This window comes from Triturus cristatus, chromosome 5_2, assembly GCF_964204655.1.
Source record: "Triturus cristatus chromosome 5_2, aTriCri1.1, whole genome shotgun sequence".
Lineage (NCBI taxonomy): Eukaryota > Metazoa > Chordata > Amphibia > Caudata > Salamandridae > Triturus > Triturus cristatus.
In genome coordinates this window covers 1,117,623,012-1,117,642,298 of record NC_140588.1, presented here as the reverse complement: position 1 = coordinate 1,117,642,298, position 19,287 = coordinate 1,117,623,012, and the positions used below count along the sequence as shown (strand labels likewise).

General features: G+C 54.5%; 1 protein-coding gene across 1 annotated transcript in view; it reads left to right on the top strand.

Annotated features, from left to right (window-relative positions):
* Positions 1-12,291, top strand: part of LOC146829847 (nicotinamide N-methyltransferase-like) — a 72,036-nt gene extending 59,745 nt beyond the window's left edge. The window contains exon 3 of the mRNA XM_085608517.1: positions 7,738-12,291. Within this exon, the coding sequence (XP_085464643.1) occupies positions 7,738-8,191 (454 nt within the window). The 3' untranslated portion in view covers positions 8,192-12,291. The remainder of the gene's footprint in view (positions 1-7,737) is intronic.
* Positions 12,292-19,287: the final 6,996 nt, after the last annotated feature.

Genomic DNA, 19,287 nt, shown 5'->3' with positions numbered 1-19,287 from the left:
CACTTTCAAATATCTTCACCTGACAAGCACCATTACAAAGGTGGGCAGTATTTAATAGAATCCTACTGAGCTGTGCTATTCCTTTCACCCAGAAATGCATGGAAACAGTTCAAACTTCACAGACCACAAATGTAATGTGCTTGGCGACCACCACACATACCTGGCAGGGGTACAGTTCCCACACTGCTTTCAAATAAACAAAGGCTCACACGTATGCGAACAAGCAATGCTGTGTAGAACTCACACTGGCTTTTAAATAAGCAAAACAAATCCCAGAGGCAATGCCCAACAATGTCAGGTACATGTCACTCGAAATGTGACCTGCACAGGCAGTTTGACAGTTTGCGACCCCGTTTACACATTCAAAAACATCATGGGCCATGTACAAAGCCTATTTAGCGAGTTGCAATGTATTTGCACCTCGCTAAATACGTTTTGCGACTCGCTATTTGGAAGGGGCGTTCCCATCCAAATAGAGAGTCTCAAAACCATGTACTAGTGTTTTGCGTCTGTAATTGCGGGGTCCCCAGGAAAACGGGCTGCATTTAAAAAGAACTGCTTTATTTCAAAGCAGTCCCAGCCGTGGTGGTCGGCTGAGCCCAGCAGGCCACCCTCCCTGGGAGAACATGTCATTCCCAATGGCATCTCAAGTTGCGAGAGTGTCATTCATGTTAAACACACTGTTGTACATTTTATTGTGCGCCTAGCAATTTGCAACTCGCAATTCGTCGCAAACTGTGAGGCGCAAAATGAAATGGTCGCACATCTGGCCCAGAGGCCTTCAATGGAGTTTATCATGAAACTGTGCTAAGCTCTAGAGAGTTTGATGACGTGAAGATAACTGCAGTGGCCACATTTTTGAGTTGGCTAGCCGCTCTGAAACAACTTGGAGATTGCGGATTTTCACACTGATGATCACTGTCAACCCTCAGCAATGACTTGCATTTTGTTTTTGCAAACTTTCATATTCGCTCTTTTATAGGGGTAGGCCTGGTGGTCGCTTTTTGAAGACCCTCATGTTCAGTATAATAGGCCTGAGCTGGTGATAGTGGCAGGCCAATGAGCAAGGAGTAAGTATGTGACGTCATCGGTCTCTACTCTTTGGCATGAAATGTTATGACAAAGGCAAAAGGCCTGATCTATTGATTGTGAATCTCTGTTGAAGGGTACAGACTGGCTGTTCGTTACTTGGAATCTTCTAGGAGATTACATATCCGGAGAGGGTGTGGCGCAGGGTCCCTCCTGACACACCCAGGGGATTGATGGTCACTCGGATGATCCGCAGTCATTCTATATAAAGGGGGTTGTAGAGTCTTTTGCTGAATTGAGTTGTGTACCTATTTGTGATGTTATGACTGTGCCTATGTCTGTCATGTGGTGTTTCAAATACATGTGTGTAACGAACCATGTTATAGCCATGTTCAGTGGTGCTTTAGAAAACCATATTTCTGATGTATTTATGATGAAAGGTTTCAACTAAGACAGCGCGCCTGAGTTCTTTCTGAAACGCCTGTCAAAGCCTGTAGGCCTTTACGGGTGTCATTTCTGTTAATTCTTTCACAATGTTTGAACATGTTGTTACAGAGCTGCAAACCTATAACCCTGAATGCTTGTTGAGGGGCGGTGTGGGCCCCCTTGGCCTCGGTGCTGCGTCTGCTCAGGATGCTGATGGCCGCCAGAGGGGTTGATCTTGGGCAGAGCGGACTCGCCGCGGTGCACAGTCACTCTCAGAGCTGCCGTGCCCCCTTGGCCTCGGTGCTGCATCTGCCCAGGATGTTGATGGCCGCCAGAGGGGTTGATCTTGGGCACAGCGGACTCTCCGCGGTGCACAGTCACTCTCAGAGCTGCCGTGCCCCCTTGGCCTCGGTGCTGCGTCTGCTCAGGATGTTGATGGCCGCCAGAGGGGTTGATCTTGGGCAGAGCGGACTCTGCGCGGTGCACAGTCACTCTCAGAGCTGCCGTGCCCCCTTGGCCTCGGTGCTGCGTCTGCTCAGGATGCTGATGGCCGCCAGAGGGGTTGATCTTGGGCAGAGCGGACTCGCCGCGGTGCACAGTCACTCTCAGAGCTGCCGTGCCCCCTTGGCCTCGGTGCTGCGTCTGCTCAGGATGCTGATGGCTGCCAGAGGGGTTGATCTTGGGCAGAGCGGACTCGCCTCGGTGCACAGTCACTCTCAGAGCTGCCGTGCCCCCTTGGCCTCGGTGCTGCGTCTGCCCAGGATGTTGATGGCCGCCAGAGGGGTTGATCTTGGGCAGAGCGGACTCGCCTCGGTGCACAGTCACTCTCAGAGCTGCCATGCCCCCTTGGCCTTGGTGCTGCGTCTGCTCAGGATGCTGATGGCCGCCAGAGGGGTTGATCTTGGGCAGAGCGGACTCTGCGCGGTGCACAGTCACTCTCAGAGCTGCCGTACCCCCTTGGCCTCGGTGCTGCGTCTGCTCAGGATGCTGATGGCTGCCAGAGGGGTTGATCTTGGGCAGAGCGGACTCTCCGCGGTGCACAGTCACTCTCAGAGCTGCCGTGCCCCCTTGGCCTCGGTGCTGCGTCTGCTCAGGTTACTGATGGCCGCCGGAGGGGTTGATCTTGGGCAGAGCGGACTCGCCACGGTGCACAGTCACTCTCAGAGCTGCCGTGCCCCCTTGGCCTCGGTGCTGCGTCTGCTCAGGATGCTGATGGCTGCCAGAGGGGTTGATCTTGGGCAGAGTGGACTCTCCGCGGTGCAGAGTCACTCTCAGAGCTGCCGTGCTCCCTTGGCCTCGGTGCTGCGTCTTCTCAGGATGCTGATGGCCGCCAGAGGGGTTGATCTTGGGCAGAGCGGACTCGCCGCGGTGCACAGTCACTCTCAGAGCTGCCGTGTCCCCTTGGCCTCGGTGCTGCGTCTGCCCAGGATGCTGATGGCCGCCGGAGGGGTTGATCTTGGGCACAGCGGACTCTCCGTGGTGCACAGTCACTCTCAGAGCTGCCGTGCACCCTTGGCCTCGGTGCTGCGTCTTCTCAGGATGTTGATGGCCGCCAGAGGGGTTGATCTTGGGCAGAGCGGACTCGCCGCGGTGCACAGTCACTCTCAGAGCTGCCGTGCCCCCTTGGCCTCGGTGCTGCGTCTGCTCAGGATGTTGATGGCCGCCAGAGGGGTTGATCTTGGGCAGAGCGGACACGCCGCGGTGCACAGTCACTCTCAGAGCTGCCGTGCCCCCTTGGCCTCGGTGCTGCGTCTGCCCAGGATGTTGATGGCCGCCAGAGGGGTTGATCTTGGGCAGAGCGGACTCGCCGCGGTGCACAGTCACTCTCAGAGCTGCCGTGCCCCCTTGGCCTCGGTGCTGCATCTGCCCAGGATGCTGATGGCCGCCGGAGGGGTTGATCTTGGGCACAGCGGACTCTCCGTGGTGCACAGTCACTCTCAGAGCTGCCGTGCACCCTTGGCCTCGGTGCTGCGTCTTCTCAGGATGTTGATGGCCGCCAGAGGGGTTGATCTTGGGCAGAGCGGACTCGCCGCGGTGCACAGTCACTCTCAGAGCTGCCGTGCCCCCTTGGCCTCGGTGCTGCGTCTGCTCAGGATGCTGATGGCCGCCAGAGGGGTTGATCTTGGGCAGAGCGGACTCTCCGCGGTGCACAGTCACTCTCAGAGCTGCCGTGCCCCCTTGGCCTCGGTGCTGCGTCTGCTCAGGATGTTGATGGCCGCCAGAGGGGTTGATCTTGGGCACAGCGGACTCTCCGCGGTGCACAGTCACTCTCAGAGCTGCCGTGTCCCCTTGGCCTCGGTGCTGCGTCTGCTCAGGATGTTGATGGCCGCCAGAGGGGTTGATCTTGGGCAGAGCGGATTCGCCGCGGTGCACAGTCACTCTCAGAGCTGCCGTGCCCCCTTGGCCTCGGTGCTGCGTCTGCTCAGGATGCTGATGGCCGCCAGAGGGGTTGATCTTGGGCAGAGCGGACTCTGCGCGGTGCACAGTCACTCTCAGAGCTGCCGTGCACCCTTGGCCTCGGTGCTGCGTCTGCTCAGGATGCTGATGGCCGCCAGAGGGGTTGATCTTGGGCAGAGCGGACTCTCCGCGGTGCACAGTCACTCTCAGAGCTGCCGTGCCCCCTTGGCCTCGGTGCTGCGTCTGCCCAGGATGTTGATGGCCGCCAGAGGGGTTGATCTTGGGCAGAGCGGACTCGCCTCGGTGCACAGTCACTCTCAGAGCTGCCGTGCCCCCTTGGCCTCGGTGCTGTGTCTGCCCAGGGTGTCTGCTCAGGATGCTGATGGCTGCCAGAGGGGTTGATCTTGGGCAGAGCGGACTCGCCGCGGTGCACAGTCACTCTCAGAGCTGACGTGCCCCCTTGGCCTCGGTGCTGCGTCTGCTCAGGATGCTGATGGCCGCCAGAGGGGTTGATCTTGGGCAGAGCGGACTCGCCGCGGTGCACAGTCACTCTCAGAGCTGCCGTGCACCCTTGGCCTCGGTGCTGCATCTGCCCAGGATGTTGATGGCCGCCAGAGCGGTTGATCTTGGGCAGAGCGGACTCGCCGCGGTGCACAGTCACTCTCAGAGCTGCCGTGCCCCCTTGGCCTCGGTGCTGCGTCTGCTCAGGATGCTGATGGCCGCCAGAGGGGTTGATCTTGGGCAGAGCGGACACTCCGCGGTGCACAGTCACTCTCAGAGCTGCCGTGCCCCCTTGGCCTCGGTGCTGCGTCTGCTCAGGATGCTGATGGCCACCAGAGGGGTTGATCTTGGGCAGAGCGGACTCTCCGCGGTGCAGAGTCACTCTCAGAGCTGCCGTGCTCCCTTGGCCTCGGTGCTGCGTCTTCTCAGGATGCTGATGGCCGCCAGAGGGGTTGATCTTGGGCAGAGCGGACTCGCCGCGGTGCACAGTCACTCTCAGAGCTGCCGTGCACCCTTGGCCTCGGTGCTGCGTCTGCTCAGGATGCTGATGGCCGCCAGAGGGGTTGATCTTGGGCAGAGCGGACTCTCCGCGGTGCACAGTCACTCTCAGAGCTGCCGTGCCCCCTTGGCCTCGGTGCTGCGTCTGCTCAGGATACTGATGGCCGCCGGAGGGGTTGATCTTGGGCAGAGCGGACTCGCCTCGGTGCACAGTCACTCTCAGAGCTGCCGTGCCCCCTTGGCCTCGGTGCTGCGTCTGCTCAGGATGCTGATGGCAGCCAGAGGGGTTGATCTTGGGCAGAGCGGACTCGCCGCGGTGCACAGTCACTCTCAGAGCTGCCGTGCCCCCTTGGCCTCGGTGCTGCGTCTGCTCAGGATGCTGATGGCAGCCAGAGGGGTTGATCTTGGGCAGAGCGGACTCGCCGCGGTGCACTGTCACTCTCAGAGCTGCCATGCCCCCTTGGCCTCGGTGCTGCGTCTGCTCAGGATGCTGATGGCTGCCAGAGGGGTTGATCTTGGGCAGAGCGGACTCTCCGCGGTGCAGAGTCACTCTCAGAGCTGCCGTGCTCCCTTGGCCTCGGTGCTGCGTCTTCTCAGGATGCTGATGGCCGCCAGAGGGGTTGATCTTGGGCAGAGCGGACTCTGCGCGGTGCACAGTCACTCTCAGAGCTGCCGCACACCCTTGGCCTCGGTGCTGCGTCTGCTCAGGATGCTGATGGCCGCCAGAGGGGTTGATCTTGGGCAGAGCGGACTCTCCGCGGTGCACAGTCACTCTCAGAGCTGCCGTGCCCCCTTGGCCTCGGTGCTGCGTCTGCTCAGGATGCTGATGGCCGCCGGAGGGGTTGATCTTGGGCAGAGCGGACTCGCCGCGGTGCACAGTCACTCTCAGAGCTGCCGTGCCCCCTTGGCCTCGGTGCTGCGTCTGCTCAGGATGCTGATGGCCGCCGGAGGGGTTGACCTTGGGCAGAGCAGACTCGCCGCGGTGCACAGTCACTCTCAGAGCTGCCGTGCCCCCTTGGCCTCGGTGCTGTGTCTGCCCAGGGTGTCTGCCCAGGATGCTGATGGCCGCCGGAGGGGTTGATCTTGGGCAGAGCGGACTCTCCGCGGTGCACAGTCCCTCTCAGAGCTGCCGTGCCCCCTTGGCCTCGGTGCTGCGTCTGCTCAGGATGCTGATGGCAGCCAGAGGGGTTGATCTTGGGCAGAGCGGACTCGCCGCGGTGCACAGTCACTCTCAGAGCTGCCGTGCCCCCTTGGCCTCGGTGCTGCGTCTGCTCAGGATGCTGATGGCCGCCAGAGGGGTTGATCTTGGGCAGAGCGGACTCGCCGCGGTGCACAGTCACTCTCAGAGCTGCCGTGCCCCCTTGGCCTCGGTGCTGCGTCTGCCCAGGATGCTGATGGCCGCCAGAGGGGTTGATCTTGGGCAGAGCGGACACGCCGCGGTGCACAGTCACTCTCAGAGCTGCCGTGCCCCCTTGGCCTCGGTGCTGCGTCTGCCCAGGATGTTGATGGCCGCCAGAGGGGTTGATCTTGGGCAGAGCGGACTCGCCGCGGTGCACAGTTACTCTCAGAGCTGCCGTGCCCCCTTGGCCTCGGTGCTGCGTCTGCTCAGGATGCTGATGGCCGCCAGAGGGGTTGATCTTGGGCAGAGCGGACTCTCCGCGGTGCACAGTCACTCTCAGAGCTGCCGTGCCCCCTTGGCCTCGGTGCAGCGTCTGCTCAGGATGCTGATGGCCGCCAGAGGGGTTGATCTTGGGCAGAGCGGACTCTGCGCGGTGCACAGTCACTCTCAGAGCTGCCGTGCCCCCTTGGCCTCTGTGCTGCGTCTGCTCAGGATGCTGATGGCTGCCAGAGGGGTTGATCTTGGGCAGAGCGGACTCTCCGCGGTGCACAGTCACTCTCAGAGCTGCCGTGCCCCCTTGGCCTCGGTGCTGCGTCTGCTCAGGATGCTGATGGCCGCCGGAGGGGTTGATCTTTGGCAGAGCGAACTCGCCGCGATGCACAGTCACTCTCAGAGCTGCCGTGCCCCCTTGGCCTCGGTGCTGCGTCTGCTCAGGATGCTGATGGCTGCCAGAGGGGTTGATCTTGGGCAGAGCGGACTCGCCTCGGTGCACAGTCACTCTCAGAGCTGCCATGCCCCCTTGGCCTCGGTGCTGCGTCTGCTCAGGATGCTGATGGCCGCCGGAGGGGTTGATCTTGGGCAGAGCGGACTCTGCGCGGTGCACAGTCACAGAGCTGACGTGCCCCCTTGGCCTCGGTGCTGCGTCTGCTCAGGATGCTGATGGCCGCCGGAGGGGTTGATCTTGGGCAGAGCGGACTCGCCTCGGTGCACAGTCACTCTCAGAGCTGCCGTGCCCCCTTGGCCTCGGTGCTGCGTCTGCCCAGGATGCTGATGGCCGCCGGAGGGGTTGATATTGGGCAGAGCGGACTCTCCGCGGTGCACAGTCACTCTCAGAGCTGCCGTGCCCCCTTGGCCTCGGTGCTGCGTCTGCCCAGGATGCTGATGGCCGCCAGAGGGGTTGATCGTGGGCAGAGCGGACTCGCCTCGGTGCCCAGTCACTCTCAGAGCTGCCGTGCCCTTCAGAGACGAGTGATTGAATGTCCATGGTGGCCCCGCCAGGAGGTAAAACGCGCCAATGTATAAATATGTAACATGAATCAGCAGTAGTATGGCACAGGTCTCTATCTCTTCTTTTGAGGCGTGATTTTCAAGATAATAGAGGCAGCCTGAGTGCACCTACCGACCCGACTGAAAGGACTGGAGCAGTGAAAATGGAAATATATATATATATATGTATGTCAGTGCCTGTAGGCACTGTCCGCTCGAGCACTGCTGGGGCTGCCCACTGATAATGCATGGAATTAACTGTATCTATATCTTTTTTTTAGGGAATCCTGGCTTGAGAAGCAAAACATGTTTAAAAGAATGATCAAACAAGTTGTCAGATATGACGTCAGCAAAAGTAACCCATTGTGTCCGTACGTCCTGCCCCAGGCTGACTGCCTCTTCTTGGAAAATTGTTTGGAGTGTCACGTGATGGAAAACGAGGGCTTTTGCAGGGCCCTGAAAAACGTGTCCTCGCTGTTGAAAGATGGTGGGCATCTCATCCTGGTGTCGTGCCTCGAACAGACATTTTACATGCTTGGGAGCTACAAGTGGCCTCATCTGTCGTTGGAAGAGGGATTTGTGAGGGAAGCGCTTGGTGAGGCCGGTTACACCATTGAGGAGCTGCATGTGTTGCCAAGAACATTTCATGATTTGTATGATGTGGCAGATTACCGTGCTGTTATATATGTTTATGCCCGAAAAGGCATTTCTCTTGAATGTTCGGATAAATCATAATAGATCAACGAGTCAGTCATGAGCGGAAACAGCTGTCTCCCCTCCCTGTCTCTGTGTTTGCTTCTCCTCGTCATATTTGACAACGCAGGCTGTTCGTGCTGGCGCTGCCTCGCCTCCTCGCTGCTAGGCGCTGTTTCAGTTCATTTCCCCATCTTCCTCAGTGGCATAGCTAGAGCTTGTGGCACCCGGGGCTATCCCTCAGCATGCACTTCAAAGAGGTCCGAGAGACACCAAGTATCGCCGCTAATAGTTACCTTGATCATGCAACTTACATGCACATATATGACACGGTCCAAGGCTACACAGTTGAATACAGCGGTGACTGGCAGTACAAAAGAGAACACACAGACTGCATGATCTATCTGGGGACTCAGAAAAACCGCCTGTGACATCCATCAGAGAGCTGCGTAAACAATTACCTGGTAATCCCCTCAGCACAATGCAAACATGCACATACATGACACTGTTCATGTAACCTTCATCTACAGCTGACATTAAATGACCATACATCATGGTCCCCCCCATTAAAGCAGTGGGGACCTGCACAAACGTGATGTGCTCTGTGGACCCAAAACTAACTTAACAGGGTCGAAATCTGTGATTCTTTATCTTTCAAAAACAGCAAATTAATTATTCACAGGGAATGACTCACTGTGTGCCCTTAAAATTAAACGCAGCACAAAGGGGTCAGTCAGCTCCACCTTGCCAACACAGACCAGATACAAAGCCCACTCTGGTGGCCCAAAGGCAACAACCAGGGGTCGCTCCCGGTCATTACTTCCAAGCAGAAGCAACCAACTCCCTGGGAATGAAAAGACGGGTGCTCTTGGTTCCCAAAACCAGCTTGTAATAGTGCATCTCTCCTCCACAGCAGCCTGAGCACACACATGGTGCACAGCCTGCCTGGGGGCCCAAAGCTAAAATACAGGGAGGGGCGACACATTATGATCACAATCCTTAAACACAGTTGTGGGGGCCATGGGAACTTGTTCAACTCTATCCAAGACCCGGGACAAACTGTTCCGGCGCTGCGGCACTCCTTGAATATTCAGAAGAAACAAGAAAAATAGGACCAGTAAAACTCACTCTTTTCCAACTCTCTTTCTAAATATTATCACTTTCCATGTAATGTTCCTTTGATGGGAAGAGGAGGCTGCTGAGGTAGGAGTATCAGGCAAGTGATACTACTCAGGCTCCATCTGTTTGAGCCTTCAGGGAGAATCCCTCTTCATTACTACCTCCACCTGACCCCGGACTCTGCAGCGCACTCCCTTACAGGCTCCCTCTGTGCGAGCCTTCAGGGAGAATCCCTCTTCATTACTACCTCTGCCTGACCCCGGACTCTGCAGCGCACTCCCTTACAGGCTCCCTCTGTGCGAGCCTTCAGGGAGAATCCCTCTTCATTACTACCTCTGCCTGACCCCGGACTCTGCAGCGCACTCCCTTACAGGCTCCCTCTGTGCGAGCCTTCAGGGAGAATCCCTCTTCATTACTACCTCTGCCTGACCCCGGACTCTGTAGTGCACTCCCTTACAGGCTCCCTCTGTGCGAGCCTTCAGGGAGAATCCCTCTTCATTACTACCTCTGCCTGACCCCGGACTCTGTAGTGCACTCCCTTACAGGCTCCCTCTGTGCGAGCCTTCAGGGAGAATCCCTCTTCATTACTACCTCCACCTGACCCCGGACTCTGCAACGCACTCCCTTACAGGCTCCCTCTGTGCGAGCCTTCAGGGAGAATCCCTCTTCATTACTACCTCCACTTGACCCCGGACTCTGTAACGCACTCCCTTACAGGCTCCCTCTGTGCGAGCCTTCAGGGAGAATCCCTCTTCATTACTACCTCTGCCTGACCCCGGACTCTGCAGCGCACTCCCTTACAGGCTCCCTCTGTGCGAGCCTTCAGGGAGAATCCCTCTTCATTACTACCTCTGCCTGACCCCGGACTCTGTAGTGCACTCCCTTACAGGCTCCCTCTGTGCGAGCCTTCAGGGAGAATCCCTCTTCATTACTACCTCCACCTGACCCCGGACTCTGCAACGCACTCCCTTACAGGCTCCCTCTGTGCGAGCCTTCAGGGAGAATCCCTCTTCATTACTACCTCCACTTGACCCCGGACTTGGCAACGCTCTCCCTTACAGGCTCCCTCTGTGCGAGCCTTCAGGGAGAATCCCTCTTCATTACTACCTCCACTTGACCCCGGACTCTGTAACGCACTCCCTTACAGGCTCCCTCTGTGCGAGCCTTCAGGGAGAATCCCTCTTCATTACTACCTCCACTTGACCCCGGACTTGGCAACGCACTCCCTTACAGGCTCCCTCTGTGCGAGCCTTCAGGGAGAATCCCTCTTCATTACTACCTCCACCTGACCCCGGACTCTGCAGCGCACTCCCTTACAGGCTCCCTCTGTGTGAGCCTTCAGGGAGAATCCCTCTTCATTACTACCTCCACCTGACCCCGGACTCTGTAACGCACTCCCTTACAGGCTCCCTCTGTGCGAGCCTGCAGGGAGAATCCCTCTTCATTACTACCTCCACTTGACCCCGGACTTGGCAACGCTCTCCCTTACAGGCTCCCTCTGTGCGAGCCTTCAGGGAGAATCCCTCTTCATTACTACCTCCACTTGACCCCGGACTTGGCAACGCTCTCCCTTACAGGCTCCCTCTGTGCGAGCCTTCAGGGAGAATCCCTCTTCATTACTACCTCCACCTGACCCCGGACTCTGTAACGCACTCCCTTACAGGCTCCCTCTGTGCGAGCCTGCAGGGAGAATCCCTCTTCATTACTACCTCCACTTGACCCCGGACTTGGCAACGCTCTCCCTTACAGGCTCCCTCTGTGCGAGCCTTCAGGGAGAATCCCTCTTCATTACTACCTCCACTTGACCCCGGACTTGGCAACGCTCTCCCTTACAGGCTTGATTACCACTACTCCTCTCTCCAGTGCACCTTATCTCACAGCTGACCTTGGGCCATATCAGGCACCATCGGGCTCCACTTTAATTTTTCCCGGTAAAAACATTAGTAAAATCACCTTCAAACTTCAAACATTGAAAGTAGCAGTAAATATAATTAGCATGCACTTTAAAGTATGTTCCACAGTAGCCCTTATGACCCGACTGCTAATTAAATAAACAAAAACAGAAAGGCCATGACAGGGCCGGCTTTAGCGCTGATGCGAAAGTCTTTTTTGGCGCCACACTAATAACCTCTTTCTCCGTAAATACCTTTACTACCACCTTCCAACAGTGCCCCTCATCCCTCCATGGCCCCCTAGTGACCTCCTCCTCAGATTGCCTCACGCCACAAGTGCCCCTCATCTCCCCATAGCCCCTCCCCCTCATGACCTCCTCCTTGGACTCCCTCACTGCCACCATCCACCAGTGCCCCTTATCTCTCTGTAGCTGCCTCTCCCCCTCATGACCTCCTCCTCAGACTCCCTCACTACCACTCTCCACCAGTGCTCATCTCACCCTAGCTTCCCCTCGACACCATGACCTCTTCCTCAGATTCCCTCACTGTCACCCAGGGCACAAGTCCTAAAAAAAGAAGTGGGTGGGGGGACGCTGACGTCACAACAACAAGTGATGTCACGAAAGGTGGCTTGCACCATCAGACTCATTGCCTCCCCTCGCTCACCCCTTAGATGCCACTGGGGATTTCACAGTTTGTCTTTGGTTGGTCAGCATCAACAGAGTGCCTATGATTTTGACAGTAATGCTACTGCGCGCACACCAGTAAAGGCTTTATCAATATATTTTTAGGTCTGGCATGAGACAGTTTTGGGTGTCCTGCTAAATACACAAAGGGTCCTTGCATCAGCTATCTTTATCCGCTGGCCTGTTCAAATGTCATTCCCATATTTCTTCCGCCCTCCAAAGCATGCAGCGGGGGCAATGGCTCACACCAGTTTTGCCTACTCACATAGGCACATCTGCCTAAAAAGAAGTCTACTTCAGTGCCAGGGCTGGTGCTAATACTTTACTTTGCTGATACTTTTTTCTTCACTTCTTTATCCCTTTTTCAATAGTTTTATGCGCTTCTGGGTATTTAAACAACCTTCTGGTTAAAGTACTTCGAAATAAATAGTACCTTTTGTGTGCACCTAAATGTATTTTATTTCCCTTTGATGTGCATTAAAACTAAAAAGCGTGAGTCCTGTGCTCACTCTGCCACAGGACTCAAAAGGACCTCACTGACAAGGCCCAGGTGGGGTGCGGTTGCGGGTGTTCCCTCTCAGAGGGATCCTTGCTAGACTTTTCTTATTGGAGCAAGACAACGCCCGAGTTGCAATCTGTCCCGAGAGGCACAGTGGAGGAAAAAACAATGGAATGCAGCTTGAATAATTTCAGTTTCAGTCTTCAGAGACTTTCTGCATGTATTCCCGGGACCCATCTCCATCGACTGTTACCAATTCTCTAAGGCAGGCACAGCAACCCACTGAGCTTCCACACAAAATACAGTTCAGCCAGTTATTTGAAAACTACTAACAGACAAATAATTGCTCTCCAGCGGATCATTAATCACCAGCGTTATTGGGGCATCTTTTAAAATTGTTGTCTTATTGATGTCCTGCATCGGCCATGATAAATTATGATAAAACAGCCCCCTCTGTTAGGACATCTAAAGTGCACGCACAGCCCCACTGTAAGGACATTTCAAGTGCACGCACAACCCCCTCCGCACAACCCCCTCTGTAAGGACATCTAAAGTGCACGCACTGCCCCCTCTGTAAGGACTTCCTAAGTGCACGCACATCCCCAATGTAAGGACATCGCAAGTGCATGCACAGCCCCTCTGTAAGCAAGGACATCTCAAGTGCACGCACAGCCCCCTCTGTAAGGACATCTAAAGTGCACGCACAGCCCCCTCTGTAAGGACATCCTAAGTGCACGCACATCCCCACTGTAAGGACATCGCAAGTGCACGCACCGCCCCTCTGTAAGGACATCTCAAGTGCACGCACAGCCCCCTCTGTAAGGACATGCTAAGTGCACGCACAGGCCCACTGTAAGGACATCTCAAGTGCACGCACAGCCCCCTCTGTAAGGACATCTAAAGTGCACGCACAGCCCCCTCTGTAAGGACATCCTGAGTGCACGCACATCCCCACTGTAAGGACATCGCAAGTGCACGCATTGCCCCTCTGTAAGGACATCTCAAGTGCACGCACAGCCCCCTCTGTAAGGACATGCTAAGTGCACGCACAGGCCCATTGTAAGGACATCTCAACTGCACACACAGCCACTCTGTAGGGACATCTCGACTGCACGCACACCCCCTCTGTGAGCACTTCTAAATTGCACGCACAGCCCCTCTGTAGGGACATCACAAGTGCACGCACCGCCCCTCTGTAAGGACATCTCAACTGTACGCACAGGCACAGCCACACTACAAGGACATCTCACGTGCATGCACAGCCACCCCCTTTGAGGACATCTAAAGTGCACGCATAGCCCCTCTGTAATGTATAGACATCCCAAGTGCACGCACAACCTAACTGTAAGGATACCTCAATTGCACGCATAGCCACAGCCCCCACTGTAAGGACATCTCGCGTGCATGCACAGCCGCCCCCTTTGAGGACATCTAAAGTGCATGCACAGCCCCACTGGACATCTCACTGCATGCACTGCCACCTCAGGAAACTTCAAGTTTCCCATGGGGCACAGGGTCAAGACGGATTTGCAAATAGCTGGGTCTGAACTGGGGTGACAAAGTGAGCTAAAGAATGATGATGGATTCAACCCAGATCTGTGACTGGGGGTGAGTGTCTGAAAAGTTTCAGTGCTCCATCCATCATCTCCGTGTGTTTGCTTTATGCTATTTGAGCCAGAAAGCAAATATCAAAAACAAAAAAACTGTCTTTGCCTGCTTTGTCGACTACACGGCAGCGTTCGATGGGGTCTCTCGTCATTAGCTTTGGAATAAGCTACGGAATTGGAACTCCCCAGTAGGCTTCTTGAATGCAGTCATCTCTGTATATAACAAAACCTGGGTAAGAGTCAAACTAGCAGAAAATATCATTTAAAAAAAGTGCTATCCAGACGGCAGCCTAAAACAGGACTGCGTTCGCGCCCCAACTCTTTTTAATTTATATAGAGCAGATTTGGTGAAGACGCTTCAAAATGCTAACCTCGTAACTCCTGAAATAGGCCCCAACAGATTCCATATCCTACAATATGCAGATGACCTCATGGACTATACCAAAATTGGCCTACAAAGGGGATTAAACACTCTCAATAGTTACAATGAAACTAATGAACTGGTCATAAATCCTTACAAGCCAAAAATCATTACTCAAATGGAAAGTGGGTAATCAGACAATTTCCACCAATGAACATATAATTATCTTGGGGCGTGGCTCAGCGACTCCGGGAAAGCGACCTTACATCTCCAAAAAAGGAAGTCAAAAGTTCAGTTGACAATTTACCCCTTATGCAACTCCATGGGAAGCTGCAAAGTCCGACGACGGGGCCAATAAGAAGGGGCATACAATGTAAAATAAGGTCAATACCGGGTTATGCACAACAGGCATTCCTAGGCCAAATGGACAGGTTGCTTGAAAAATAACAATGTCAGGCGTAAAAAACGCATATTCATTCTACTAGAGCATACCGGCAATACCCTAATTCACCTGGAGTACTGCCTGGTGCCGCAAAACTATGAATGGCTGGGAAAGCAGACAAAATACTACTCCCAAGTTCATAAAGCACCTCTTGGAAGCGTAAAGAGCACGCTCAAACCCTTCTATGACGGAACAACTAATCCATGGAAGACGTATATGCAAAACACGGGGGGAACACTTGGCCTAGTAACACAAAACTGGGGCCCGGAAGGGCTAAGTTGTGCGGCAATCAAAAATTCACTTAACAAACAAATCCAGCAATTATCACGGGAAGCAGATTTTCAAAACTATACATCCAGGGGAGGCCATTCAGAATTGATTACATCATACAAGGAGCGCAGAATACAGCCGTATCTGAAGCAAACACTGGGGATGAAGTGCCTAAAAGATACTCAATGGGTTAGGCGTGTGCCCCTTCCAATAAAATAACTAAATCCCGGGTGGAAATCCTTGGGCCCCATAAGCAGGTGCAGAATCTGCAAGTACAGAAAGGAGTCTCAGCTGCATTTGGTGTTTTGTTGTCCTGGCCTGCTACCGCTACGTCGGAAGTTGTTATGACCGATGCATCTCTCTAAAGGGGTCGGGACATGCAAAGAAGCAGTATCTGCTTTGTTCTCTTGCACTGCACCAACTGAACTGGCCAAATTTGAGAAGTATATGTCAGATGTGCGTGCTCGGCTTTCTGAACAAGAAGGGCCTGACGACACTATTGCGGTTTGCACGAACAATAAGGAAGTATGCAGTGCTGAGACCCGCCATGTAGTTCCAATACGAACTGTATTATTCGCCAATTAGTGAGAATAGGTATGAGTCACGAAACTTCAAGTTTCCCATGGGGCACAGGGTCAAGACGGATTTGCAAATAGCTGGGTCTGAACTGGGGTGACAAAGTGAGCTGAAGAATGATGATGGATTCAACCCCCTAAACTGTTTAAATGAAGCGCACAAGTACGTGTCCTGCTGGGCCTGCGCCCATATTTTTAAAAAAGAAAAGAAACATTCTCTTACCTACTACTACTGCTGCACTGTCTAAAAGGATTTATCCACGGAGGTGACGCTGCGCAGCAGAGACTGCCCGTGCCCCAGGCCACAAGGTCGTCACGAGACTAGAGTGCGTAGCGGTGAAGCGCGTGACGCGTCACCGCTCCGCTACGTTCTCATCGCGACGCGAGGGCCGGGCAAAAATGTAGCCAGGGCCGTCATTGGTAGTGCTGGCGCGCGCTCTCCAGATTGACGGCCCTGGAGCAGGCTGGGGGATGGGCCAGTCAGCAAGCAACGTATACGCGGCACCGCGCCCGCGGGCAGAGATAACGGTCAGTGAGTCAGTCATCAACATGTGATGTCATGTGGCTGTGGCAATGTGTTATTTCAAATTGCAAGTGCAGCAGCAGCGCGCGCAGTGCGCAGCGCGCTGCTTGCACTCAAACTGGGCCGCCCGGCCGCGCGCGCCGTTGCGGCCGGGCGGCGGCACCGCGGCGGACTTTACAGGGACTTTATTATAATTTATTTTAGTACTGTGTGTGTCCCACTCCCTAAATAAATTATAAAGGCCACCGCAGGCAGCCGCCCTAAATGTAGTGCCGCCTGGGGCGGTCCGCCCCCACCGCCCCCCCCCCCTAGCTACGCGCCTGATCTTCCTGCATACAGATTGTGGCCCAGGGGTCATGGGGTCAATCACTTTTCAATAAATTGTAACACCGCATCGATATAAAGTGTGTGGCGCAGCTTGAGTCTCCTGTCGGTAATTCCACTGTCACATCTGTATGGTTTTACCCTTCATCCTGCTGTGTGATATCAGGTACTGGGCAGGCATCTCATTGGGTTTCCATCTATGTGGTACCCGTCTATATGTCCAAAAGCAGGTCTGGAAACACTGGCTGAAGGGCTGGTGACAGAAGACAGCAATGCTGCTAGGACCTCAGCATGACTCAGTCTTCTCTCGCTGTGATGACTCATATAAGGGCCCCTGCGCCTCCAATCAAAAACAGTTCCTACTCACAAACTTCCCTCAACCCCTCCGTACTTACTGTTTCACACAAAGCCCAAATAACGCGCGGCTGGAGCGGCTGAAAAGGGCGGGAGGGAGGGCCTGAGTCATCGGTGACAGAACGCAGAGTAAGAAATGGGATGTATGACGTTACAACACATACTTTTACAACGCATGCACTTACAACGCAATTTTTACAACGCAACATCCACTACAATGCATTCCATTACATCGCATGACACTACAACGCATTTTTAAAAACTACCTTTACAACGCATTCCATTACATCGCATACTACCTTTACAACACATACCATTACAACGCATAATATTACATTGCATTTAAGGTAAGTGTTGGATAGTATAGGGATAAACATTACTATTCTCACTCCAGGGGGTGCAACAGTAGGGTAGGTGTTGGATAGTATAGGGGTAAAAATTACTATTCTAACTCCAGGGGGTGCAACAGTAGGGTAAGTGTTGGATAGTATAGGGGTAAAAATTACTATTCTAACTCCAGGGGGTGCAACAGTAGGGTAAGTGTTGGATAGTATAGGGGTAAAAATTACTATTCTAACTCCAGGGGGTGCAACAGTAGGGTAAGTGTTGGATAGTGTAGGGGTAAAAGTTACTATTCTAACTCCAGGGGGTGCAACAGTAGGGTAAGTGTTGGATAGTATAGGGGTAAAAATTACTATTCTAACTCCAGGGGGTGCAACAGTAGGGTAAGTGTTGGATAGTGTAGGGGTAAAAATGACTATTCTAACTCCAGGGGGTGCAATAGTAAGGTAAGTGTTGGATAGTGTAGGGGTAAAGATTACTATTCTAACTCCAGGGGGTGCAACAGTAGGGTAATTGTTGGATAGTATAGGGGTAAAAATTACTATTCTAACTCCAGGGGGTGCAACAGTAGGGTAAGTGTTGGATAGTGTAGGGGTAAAAATTACTATTCTAACTCCAGGGGGTGCAACAGTAGGGTAAGTGTTGGATAGTGTAGGGGTTTTACCCCTATACTATCCAATACTTACCTTAAATGCAATGTAATATTATGCGTTGTAATGGTATGCGTTGTAAAGGTAGTATGCGATGTAATGGAATGCGTTGTAAAGGTAGTTTTTAAAAATGCGTTGTAGTGTCATGCGATGTAATGGAATGCGCTGTAGTGGATGTTGCGATGTAAAAATTGCGTTGTAAGTGTAGTGCGTTGTAAAAGTTGCGTTGTAAAGGTTGTTCCCCTAAGAAATGCCCCCATCGTCCCATCATCCCTCTGGGCTGACCCGCACAGTGAGATGAACCCAAGCCAAACATTTGCACTAGGACAACAGCACGTAAATGCAAACACACATGTGACCCAGAGGTGAACACAGAAGCCAGAACCTTGAAACCCAACGAATCCCGGACTTCAAGACCCTGTACCATCAGATAATGGGACACAAAGGTACAAAGATCTGCCCAAGTGGCACCCCAAGAGATATCCTGCAAAGAAGCATCCCGCCATGGAAGCAGACATGCCCTCATCGATCTCCTGTGGATCCCCAGAGGAGAAACACCAAGCTGCTTAGAAGCCAGCAGAATTATAGACTCCATCCACCCGCTGTGGAGTTGAATGTTTCGCCCCTTACAAGTGGGTCACAGCACGGCCGCAGAGTGAGGACGGACAGCGCGAGGCTGCTAGGAGACCAGAAGAGGCTGCCGTGGCTCTCCGCTGACCCGCCCATCCGCTGGACCCTGCCACCACCAAGGGGGGCTTGTGGCGGATTTTCGCATAAAAACAAAACTGGATTGTGACCCCGCCGGAATTACCACAAACTACCGCACCCGCCACAGCAGCTGCAACCAGCAAGCGAATGTCACCTTCACCCTTGACCTCGGGGCCCTTGGGGGACCGCAGGCATTAGCAAGCCTCATGGCCGCTTCGCAGGCACCAGGGGGCTGCGATCCGCAGCGTAAGAGCAAGTACAGCAGAGGCCCGTAGCCTTGTGTCCAGCAAGGACGAGCAAGATTAACGGCAACAGCGGGTGGCAGCACCAGCGGGGACGCCAGGAGCGCCGGAGCACCAGGAGCACCAGAAGCACCAGGGGCACCAGGAGCGCCAGGAGCACCAGCGGGGACACCAGGAGCACCAGGAGCACCAGGAGCACCAAGAGCGCCAGGAGAGCCAGGAGCGCCAGGAGCACCAGCAGGGACGCCAGGAGCACCAGGAACACCAGGAGCGCCAGGAGCACCAGGAGCACCAGCAGGGATGCCAGGAGCACCAGGAACACCAGGAGCACCAGGAGCGCCAGGACCACCAGGAGCACTAGGAGCGCCAGGAGCACCAGGAGCACCAGGAGCGCCAGGAGCACCAGGAGCATCAGGAGCACCTGGAGTGCCAGGAGCGCAAGGTGCACCAGGAGCGCCAGGAGTGCCAGGAGCACCAGGAGCACCAGGAGCACCAGGAGGACCAGGAGCACCAGGAGCACCAGGAGCACCAGTGGGTACGCCAG